At 44.5% G+C, this 11,220-nt stretch overlaps 1 protein-coding gene across 1 annotated transcript in view; it reads right to left on the bottom strand.

The window, feature by feature from the left end:
• LOC126199704 (WAS/WASL-interacting protein family member 3-like) overlaps window positions 1–10,588 on the bottom strand; it is a 97,315-nt gene extending 86,727 nt beyond the window's left edge. Inside the window, exon 1 of the mRNA XM_049936631.1 lies at window positions 10,477–10,588. Coding sequence (XP_049792588.1) covers window positions 10,477–10,588 — 112 coding nt within the window. The remainder of the gene's footprint in view (window positions 1–10,476) is intronic.
• Window positions 10,589–11,220: the final 632 nt, after the last annotated feature.

Consider the following 11,220-nt stretch of genomic DNA (forward strand, 5'->3'; position numbering starts at 1 on the left):
GAAGACAGAAAAGTGAAATACCATGAACGAACGGCTTTTGTTGAAGTTTCGAGAACATACCTTCACCGAGGAGTCAAGCAGTATATTGCTCCCTCCTACATATATCTCGCGAAGAGACCATGAGGATAAAATCAGAGAGATTAGAGCCAACACAGAGGCATACCGACAATCCTTCTTTCTACGAACAAATCGAGACTGGAATAGAAGGGAGAACCGATAGAGGTACTCAAGGTACCCTCCGCCACACAGCGTCAGGTGGCTTGCGGAGTATGAATGTAGATGTAGATGTAGATGTAGAATGTGACGTCATTAATCCACCTTACACGTCACATGAACTTCCCAACTGTGGCCGTTTCTCGGATGTGTTGCATTGCTGTTTCAAGCGTCATCGAGCCCGAGGTTTACGTCGCAGGGCGCCGTAGTTTCGCACCCTTAGAGGCGAAGGTTGTAGAAAAAAGAAACATTTGAGCCAAATTTCAGACTTGCTAGTGGCAATGGGATACAATTATAGATTTTCGAAAAAGCAATCCTTTAATTCCGTTGCAAATTATAGGTAACCGCATCATGTGCAAAAAGTCTGAGGTTACTGTTAATACTATGAATGCTGGGCACCATGTGGTTTCCTAGTTGTGCAGCGACCGTAAACCATAAAATTACCAAATATGCAGCAACCAGTCGCAAAATCGTGTTTTATTTATTCACTTTTGCAAATCGGTTTCAACTGATTAACAGCCATCATCGGCGCTTTCAACCAATATATGCCCTGAGTAGTAATACTGTCTTAAGCAGAGGTCAAACATAAAGTCACAGTATTACTACTCAGGGCACATATTGGTTGAAAGCACCGATGATGGCTGTTAATCAGTTGAAATCGATTTGCAAAAGTGAATAAATAAAACATGATTTTGCGACTGGTTGCTGCATATTTGGCAATTTTACTGTTAATATTGTCTGCAAGCTCATTGAACATATGACAAGAATAGCATGAAACGCAACACACTTCTCTGGGGAACGTCCGAAGTTACCTCTACATTGTCGACGACTCTGCATCCAATGGGACGGAAATCGGTAGGTGAGATGTACGTGTACAGACAAGCGAATGCTTATTGCACCATCTCAGAAATATTGGATGATTTATTCCACAGAAAGAGCGTCACACACTAAGGAAGCTAATAACGCGTTGGTCAACCGCTGGCTCTTACGCTAGCAGTTATTCGGCTCGGCTTTGAATGGCAGAGTTGTTGTCTGTTCTCCTAAGAGACCGTGCCAAAACTGTCCAACTGTCGCGTTAGATCGTCAAACTCCCGAGATGGTTGGAGGGCCCAGTCCATAATCTTCCAAACGATCTCAATTGGGGAGACATTCGGTGACCGCGCTGGCCAAGGCAGGGTTAGCAAGAACGAAGACGAGCGGCAGAAACCCTCCCCGTGTGCGGGCGGGTATTGTCTTGCTGAAATGTAAGCCCAAGATGACTGCTTATGAAGGGCAACGAAACGGGGCGTAGAATATCGTCGACGGATGGCAGTGCTGTAAGGGTGCCGCAGAACACAACCACAGAGGTCCTGCTGTAAAAAGACATGGCGTCCCACACCATCACTCCTGGCTGCAGGGCGGTATAGTGGGTGACAATCAGCTGGTACACCGCTGCTGTCTGGAGTCTTCTTCGGCCTGGAATCTCATTGACTGGAGTAGAATTATTGTCATCAGTGGTGAGCCCCACTATGCTAGAGGTGTTGTCTGTAGCATACATAAACGAAGTCCTAAATATCCATGAACATGGCTCAAATGGCTCTGAGCACTATGGGACTTAACTTCTGAGGTCATCAGTCCCCTAGAACTTACAACTACTTAAACCTAACTAACCTAAGGACATCACACACATCCATGCCCGAGGCAGGATTCGAACCCGCGACCGTAGCGGTCGCGCGGATCCAGACTGTAGCGCCCAGAACCGCTCGGCCACTCCGGCCGGCTCCATGAACATGTTATGAGGCAAAAAGAAAAGTGCAATGTCAACTCAGTAAGGAAGGACGAGTCGTCGGCTGCCGACATCGCGAGTTGCCATATTGTCTCCGCGCTCTGTCACGTTCTGGACAGGCCTAGTTTTCAATACTGTGCTTTCTTAGTCTTTGTTTTGGTCGTTCTTTTGATTCTGTGAAACAATGTGAAGGCTCCGTAACAACTCGAGAACCACTCGAGAATTGCTTCGGCCAGATCAACAGTACTGCCGGATGGATGATTCGATACACCGCAACGTGTATAACAGAAAACAGATAAGCGAATGATTACCTCGCTTATATCCTGCGAAAATGTGGGAGATGTGGGGGAGGTACGGTCAAACTATTCGTACTCACTGTCCCCTACAGACCTGACAATCGTGGACAAGGCACATCCTAAGATGACGTATACATATAATAGCTAGACGAATTGAATGCGAGAACGTAATAAAGAGAGAGACACTCCATGGAGCGTCAGACACACGGAAATACTTAGTGAACATGATATTACTTACTTCCTCGGGCATCTTTCTCATTTTCAAAGAGACTATTTAATTTCTGAAGAGTATATCGTGTTTTACAGATTACGGTATTTAGAAAGAACTTTTTCTAATTTGTCATTTTTCAAGAAAGAATAATTCCTCTTTTCGGTTTTCCTTGCTGAGGGGAAACTTCAAAACGGCAGTGACGCCGGTAATAGCTTGTTCATTCAAAATTAAATTTTAATTCCGAGAAGCATAACTTTTTGTAACAAAAGAAACTTATATTTGTTAATTACTAACTTCAATACAAAATACTGCTGTTCATACTTGGTATTCAAGTTATTAATATGTTCCCCCAAGAACCGACAGAATATTCCGTAAAAACGTATCTTTGTTTTGAGAAAGAACGAACTTCCAGTTTGCTAGAGAAGACTTTTAGTTTCATGTTCACATTATGAAGACAAATACATAGATAGTTTCGCAAAGATGCTAGGCAAAGGACGAGACTGAATAGATGGCCTATTAGCAGAGACTGAAAAAAAGAAAGACTGTAATATGTTCCCTTTGATAGTTACAACGGAAAAGTGGCTAACTATCTGAAAGCAAAAAATTATTCAGGTCTTACAATAGCTGGAGAAATAAAAAGCCCACACTGTACGTAAGTTCGAACACAAATACAAGAAAGAAATTCATGAAAAACAGTATATTTTTCACTTTCAAAAGAGAATGTTTCACAGTTAAAACGATTTGTAATGAGAATTATTTCATCTACTTATCTTATTAATTACGAGCAATATAGGCTTTGAGTCTGTCCGCGTATCGTGTATCGTAAAATTCGTATAATTTTTCGCTTTCGGATATTTGGTTTCTCTTGTGGACGAAAATTCGCAAGGAAAGTATCCTAGTCGCAATGGAACAGTCGCAGAGTGTCACGAAAACAAAGAGAACAATGACACAAACGAAACCATAAAATCCATGACTGTAACACGAGATAGCTCGACGAGAATAGGTTAACTTGCGCTCCGCTCTCAGCGTGCGACGCCAACCTTCCCCCCACCCCCCACCCCCCACCACCACCACCACCACCCACCAGCAGCAGCGGCACAGGGAACGTCAAAACTTACTTCGAGAGAATCTTTTGACGTAAACGTCATTGTCTTTCCAATCCGTTGTCGAGATGAGAGAACGCTGCCATTAGAGTAGCACTGAGGAATAGTTTGACGTTCCGTTTCGTGATGTACTGTGAATCGACGTTTACTTGGAAAGGTTGTTTGCAGGACCGGTCGTCAAACTCGTCGACGTGAGCTGCTCCTCGTACAAACGTCCGCACACTCCCAGTTTGTCCGGCGCGCTACCTGCCACTGGTGCCGGCAGACAATGACGTGGCATTCCTCAGGGGTGACCAACGCTGCGACCCACGGCGCTTGTAGCGTGTGTGCAGAGAGATCAGAGCGATGAACGGCCGGGAGCTTCACAGCAATGCTCGGTGAACTGCAGTCGCAGCCCTTGTCTTGTGTGCATAACGGTGCGGTTTACCGTTGAAATTCCGGGAACGTAGGTTCCTAGAAGAGCCAGCCGTGTACAGCTCCCTTCCTCCTACGTACAACTGGAGAGAAGACTGTTGCGGCACGATTATAGATTACACACACAAGCGAATTCTCGCCGAGGCTTGGCGACAATAGTTCTTCCCACGCACCACGAAAAGGACGAAACCACACTAGTACAGTCTAGGGCATGCCTTAGAAGTGCTTGCGGAACAGGGCTTAATTTCGACCGAAAAGCGCACCTGAGATTCAAAACAGTACACGTGTATTATGTCACAAGGCAATTACAATTTTTTTCGCTGCTCCGGCACCAGTTGATAGTGAGGGATCAACGCGACGTGATGGGCAGGGGCGTGGGACGACGTGCGTGTGTGTGTGTGTGTGTGTGTGTGTGTGTGTGTGTGTGTGTTATTTCCAAGATCAATTAGGCTTCTTTCGGAAACTGTGGGCGGTGCACTACGTCACAGTCACGAAGACTACCGACTTGGGCCGACAAGTGTCGAGCAGAACTAGGGAACAAAGTGACACTGCTAAGGTGACAGACGGTAGCACCTGCTGTTTATAATACATCTTGCGGTTTTGTTGTTTTGATTATACGACACCATACTTAAAATCTTGAACATGGCTGGAGGCAGCAACTGTGATGTACGCTTCGTGTACGAAAATGTGAACCAACTGCCAAATCAGTTGCAATATCATAAGGTTTAATGAAAACACGTCGACCTAGGTTTCAATCACTCTAAAATCAACTTTTACAGAAGGATCAGTTATTAAAACTGTTAAAACACTGATCCGGAAAAAGACGTTTTTACAGACGTCAGAGTCTAGGTCAAGGGGTATTCAATAAACCTTGTACGACTGCAGCTGAACTGTCTGTTTCCCACGATTTCTTACTCGAAAAGAAATTATGTTTTAAAAGCCTGAATTTCAGAATAGTATTTTGCAAAAAATTATTTCTCGTTGTACGGTTTATCCCAAGTTTTCAATAATCGAAAATAGTGATTTTTATGGCAAGTGTGTGGGTGGGTTGTTTGTTGTATAGTTCAAGAGGTGAGTTACGAATCCTAAAATTTCAGTAATTAGGCATTGTTGCGGAGTACAGAAGTTCAGAGGTCGCAGAAGAACGGCTTTAAACGGAAAAAGATTGAAGGATTCAGAAAGGAATGAAACTGGAGCCAGAAATCGTAAATCAAATACGGTTTGATCATAAAGTATCTTGTAACGAATAAACAAATACAATCTCTTTTCCAATTAAATATGAACAAAGAAGTATACGACAGCAACGAGAAATATACAAACTAGGCGAGATCTAGGTGATTACTGTCAATACAGCAGGCCAGTGCTAACCTGGCACACTTATGGATATAATCTCACATAAAAAATAATTCGTCATCAGTCTGCTCTCTTGTGACAATGTCTTCATCTCGAAGTAGTACTTGCTCCATACGTCATCAGTTATTTGCTGGGTGTAAAAAATGGTTCAAATGGCTCTGAGCACTATGGGACTTAACATCTGAGGTCATCAGTCCCCTAGACTTAGAACTACTTAAACCTAAGTAACCACCGAGCGAGGTGGCGCAGTGGTTAGACACTGGACTCGCATTCGGGAGGACGACAGTTCAATCCCGCGTCCGGCCATCCTGATTTAGGTTTTCCGTGATTTCCCTAAATCACTCCAGGCAAATGCCGGGATGGTTCCTCTGAAAGGGCACGGCCGACTTCCTTCCCTAATCCGATGAGACCGATGACCACGCTGGTCTCCTTCCCCAAACCAACCAACCAACCAACCTAACTAACCTAAGGACATCACACACATCCATGCCCGAGGCAGGATTCGAACCTGCAACCGTAGCAGCAAAGACACAAGGTAGTTTGCAAGTGGTTCCCTTGAAAACGTTTGGCGCAATACCAGACAATGTTGAGTTCCAAGGAGTGACCGAAACGAAGATCCGTTATACTCTGTCGATAGAACACTGAACTAACTTTCAACTCAGTGCAGCGATCGTAGCAACAACAGTAACGTATTTATAACATCCAGTTTGCTGCTTTATTTTTGCAGATTAATGTAATCTTGAAGGAGTACATTCCGTCTTAAATCGTCGTTGCGTAGTACGGCTAATATTAACCTGTTCCATTTATTTATAAATAAAAAATGTACTTGCACAACATGTACTACCACATCAAAATAACTTAACAAAATACAGATCAGTTGATGTAACAACTTGCTTGCACCAACTTAGACCCAATAAGTTCGTATTAAAATTACTCCATGTAGAAACTAGGCCTGTAAACAGTAAGCACGGAATAACATTCTGGAGAATCTTTTAATGAAGTTGTCCAATTCTCTTTCTACCCTTCCAAATACACGATTAGCACTGAGCAACTGGACTTAGTCAAGATTTCCGGATCAGTGAACTTTTGAAACGTTTCGGATTTGTTCACGAGATGTAGGACTCAAGTGACGAAATTTTCATCGTAAGACTACAGTCCGTTTCCTCGAAGGGAGAGCGAATAAAAGTAAAACGATGGTTGCCGTCGGAACTACTATTATGATGTTTAGGCCGATAGCATACAGGTTCGGATCAAAAGGGGAGGGGAATGGGCTAAGAGAGACATCATCATTGAATCATCTGCATGGTTAACAGCGGCCGTAAAAATTTCCAATCTTTCCTCTGTCAAGTCTCGCCACGGTCCTGAAACATGATTAAATATTGAATACAACACAAACACCAAGTACCCGGGCAGAGAAAATCCAGGGCCCGGTCGGGAATCGAACTCGGGACCCAGTGATCCAGGGGCAGCAACGCTTGCCATTACACCACGAGATGCGAAGAAGGGGAGACATACACCCTCCCTCCCCCCCCCCTCTTCCTCCTCCAGGTGATTTTACTGGCACATTTGTATTTTTACATATACCAGTTTCTAAATCTCTCAGCCAACTTCCGGAGAATGAAATAGCACTGAAAATCAAGAGACTTGAAAGAGGCCACGATCTTATAATTTTGCAGTCTATGTTTGATACGGGGTACTCTCCGGCCGTTTGCCTGAGTGCTTGCACACGTGAAAGAGGTTGTGGTCCGACCGGCTGCAGGAAACGTACAGTAGTAGAGACAGGAGGGCAACTATTCGCAGGCCGACCACAGCTGCTGTCAGCTGTACATCGGAAAGGGTTCGAGGGGCCACGAGCAGCATCGGAAAAACCGCAGGACACCGAGTAACGTAAGAAGCCTGCACAAAGAAAAAGCACGCAACACGAAGACCTATTTTCCTGGACGTCGGCAGAACCGACTGAAACACAACAGCATTCACCCATCAATCGTGATTTCCTGTTAGGAAGGTCGCAGTTCGTAGTAATAGACAGCAAATCATCGAGTAAAACTGAAGTGATATCGGGTGTTCCCCAGGGAAGCGTCCTGGGACCTCTGCTGTTCCTGATCTATATAAATGACCTGGGTGACAATCTGAGCAGTTCTCTTAGGTTGTTCACAGATGATGCTGTAATTTACCATCTAGTAAGGTCATCCAAAGACCAGTATCAGTTGCAAAGCGATTTAGAAAAGATTGCTGTATGGTGTGGCAGGTGGTAGTTGACGCTAAATAACGGAAAGTGTGAGGTGATCCACATGAGTTCCAAAAGAAATCCGTTGGAATTCGATTACTCGATAAATAGTACAATTCTCAAGGCTGTCAATTCAACCAAGTACCTCGGCAGGACACTTAGAAGATGCAACAAGTCCATTAAAGAGACAGCTTACACTACACTCGTTCGTCCTCTGTTAGAATATTGCTGCGCGGTGTGGGATCCTTACCAGGTGGGATTGACGGAGGACATCGAAAGGGTGCAAAAAAGGGCAGCTCGTTTTGTATTATCACGTAATAGGGGAGAGAGTGGGGCAGATATGATACGCGAGTTGGGATGGAAGTCATTAAAGCAAAGACGTTTTTCGTCGCGGCGAGATCTATTTACGAAATTTCAGTCACCAACTTTCTCTTCCGAATGCGAAAATATTTTGTTGAGCCCAATCTACATACGTAGGAATGATCATCAAAATAAAATAAGAGAAATCAGAGCTCGAACAGAAAGGTTTAGGTGTTCGTTTTTCCCGCGCGCTGTTCACGAGTGGAATGGTAGAGAGATAGTATGATAGTGGTTCGATGAACCCTCTGCCAAGCACTTAAATGTGAATTGCAGAGTAATCATGTAGATGTAGAATGGTCTACAAACTTGTCTTCACAATCGTACTGTTAAGTGAAATATTCGTAATGGTGAGGGCGCAATTCGATTTTATTTCGTCTGAGTTGTGACGCTAAGAAAATTGTGAGAGAGTGTTGTAATTACAGTACTTAAATAAACTGCTTAAAACATTGAAATCTTGTCGGGCTTCTAACCCTGTGGCTGCGTTGCAATTTCGCGACGTTTCGCCAGAAAATGCTGAGAGTGACACTAATCGAAACGTTGCGGAAGTGATTAATGCAGTCACCGGGGTGGAAGCCCGACAAGATTTCGTCAGCAGTATACGCCGGAAAAGTCTTCATTAGTAAGCAGCTGACTCGTTCGGAAACACCTACATTCAAAAACTGAACTTCGTCACTGCAGTGCCCGACCGCCTCTTGAGTTTTGTCGCTGGCCTCTGCCGCTGGACTCTGCCACTGCCGCGCCCAAGAGCGCAGAGGGGCGCTTTAAGGCGGCCACACACGTAGCTGCATGCTTGACAAGCACGCCTGCGCAAGAGTGCTTGAGCGCGCGCAGCATAAATCTGAACAGGCATCAGGACTCTACAAGCAACTTGATGCTTGATCGAATTTCGACTACGCGTGCTTGTGCACGCGTGCTTGCGTGTGTGTACTTGAGCGTGTGTACCAAGTAAGATAAAAACTTTCTAAAGCCAAGAGAGCAAAAATATTTCTGTGTTTACAACAACCGATTTCTACAGAGTAACAAAACCTTATACGCCGTCTAAGGAGGATCTTCAATTATTAGAACTTATTCAGCTTACGTAAACAAATGTGCTCCTGTGCATTTTATTGTGTAGTGTGATTTTTACGACGTAAACATTATCCTGTATGGGTTAGAGACGTCGGCCTTAAGTAAAAACATGGAGAACAAGCTGGAGGCCTTTGAATTGTGGCTTTATAGGCGGATTCTGATAATACCTTGGACCCAGAGAGTGACAAACCTGGAAGTTTTGAGAAAAATGAACAGTACTCCTAACTTAATCAACATAAAGAAATGCCGAAAGTTGCATCTAGGGCATATCATCCGGAATACAAATAGACACGATTTGCTACAAAAAACACTTCAAAGGAAAAGAGGTCCTGGAAGAAGATGAATATCTGTGTTTGACAACCTTAGATGCTCGTACGATATGTCTTCAACAGAACTATTCCGCGTTGCTGCCAACAAGAGAAGAATAGCCAACATGATCGCGAACATCCGAACCGGGTAAGAACCGAAAGCATAAGAACCAGTATCTGCGAGCGTTACGCATATAGACATGATTTTAAATGTTTTATTTACGGCAAACATTTCTATAATGTGCCGCATTTCATCCACTAACACGTCAATTTGGCGTTAAGTTCCAAATCAAAATGAACACGTTCGATGACAAATTTTTTTGTAGATCTGAAGATGACAGCAATGTCTGTCGAAATCTGTTGTTGTAAATGAAGAAATCTTTACGCGATCTAGGCTCGATAACGTTTTTATTGACAAGTAAATCAGACCGCTCGTTCTGATTTCTCCAAATGAGAAAATTCTAGCAAAAAAGGCTTATGCAAGCGTTCGTCAGTGGTTTGATTTCGCTTTTATTTGGTCCTGTAAAAAGTTTTTACTGTAGTGTACATCAAGTCAAAAGACGGAAGAAAAACAATACTACCGTGGGACAGTTTCTATGAAATGTGGTGCTGGAGAACAATGTTGAAAATTAGCGGGTGGAGCATGAAACTAATGAGGAAGTACCGAACAGAATTGGGGAGGAGAGGAATTTGTGACACAACTTGGCTAGAAGAAGGGATCCGTTGGTAGGAAACGTTGTGAGGCACCAAGGGATCACCAAATTAGTATTGGAGGGCAGCGTGGAGGGTAAAAATCGTAGAGGGAGACCAAGAGATGACTACACTAAGCAGATTGAGAAGGGTGTAGGTTGCAGTAGTTACTCTGAGATGAAGAGGCTTGCACAGGATAGAGTAGCATGGAGAGCTGCATCAAATCAGTCTTCGGACTGAGGACAACAACAACAACAAAGAAGTGTAAAACCAACGTTTCGACCCTATTGCAACGGCCTTCCTCAGGGCAAGATCGATGTAATACGATCGACCAATTGTTCGTAGAGTTTATAATTGAGTGTCTTATACAATGACGCAGTAGAACTCGCAGAAGAATTTTAAGCATCACTGTGCAGCCACACAGTTGGGTGTGCGTCGCGACCTCGCCTCTGCCCAGCCTCGGCTCACCTGTTCCCCGACGACCTGGCAGATAGCGGCCGGCGGGGCCCCACCCGCCGCCGCCGCCGCCGCCAGCGCCAGCAAGCGTGCGCACGCACTGCCTGCGTCGTTCCCGCCGCATTCCTCGCCGTCGCCCGTCGCAATTCCCATCTCAACGACTTCACCACCCGTCGCACACGATCAAACACAACACAACACAACACACGCGCGCTTCCTTCCTGCACTATACACGCGGCGCACACCAGCTTCCCGCTGGGACACCTTCATAAATCGATGAAACTTCGCGAGCCGAGGAATCGCACGCTACTCACCGCCCGCCATGACACTTTATCTCTATCTCGACCGATAGCGTTGGGCAATCGGTGAACGACTGAGTTTCCCATTCCAGTCTGTTCTCGAGAACCGGCCTCGGTTCGCACGGTCTCAGTTCTCAGAGGAGTATTCGTTTCCTTTGTGCAAGACGAGACGAAATTTCTCAGACTTGTTTCCATTTTGTGCCATGTTTCCTGTCAACGCCACTGCTACGCTCATCCTTTACAGGAAGTACAACGCTACATTGAAAGTACTAAAATCATGCAATATATTATGCTCGCAAAACACGCACTAAGAGTTACTTTACGAAATATCCGATGGAACTTCACAATAGATTATAAAAAAATTCAAGAAAGCAAAATATTTTGGAAACGTGTGCTGGTCAAAATAATGAAACTGAATATGGGCTACTGGCATAGAAAGAGGCAGCAAGTTTTATCG

This window comes from Schistocerca nitens, chromosome 8, assembly GCF_023898315.1.
Source record: "Schistocerca nitens isolate TAMUIC-IGC-003100 chromosome 8, iqSchNite1.1, whole genome shotgun sequence".
NCBI classification, from domain to species: Eukaryota; Metazoa; Arthropoda; class Insecta; order Orthoptera; family Acrididae; genus Schistocerca; species Schistocerca nitens.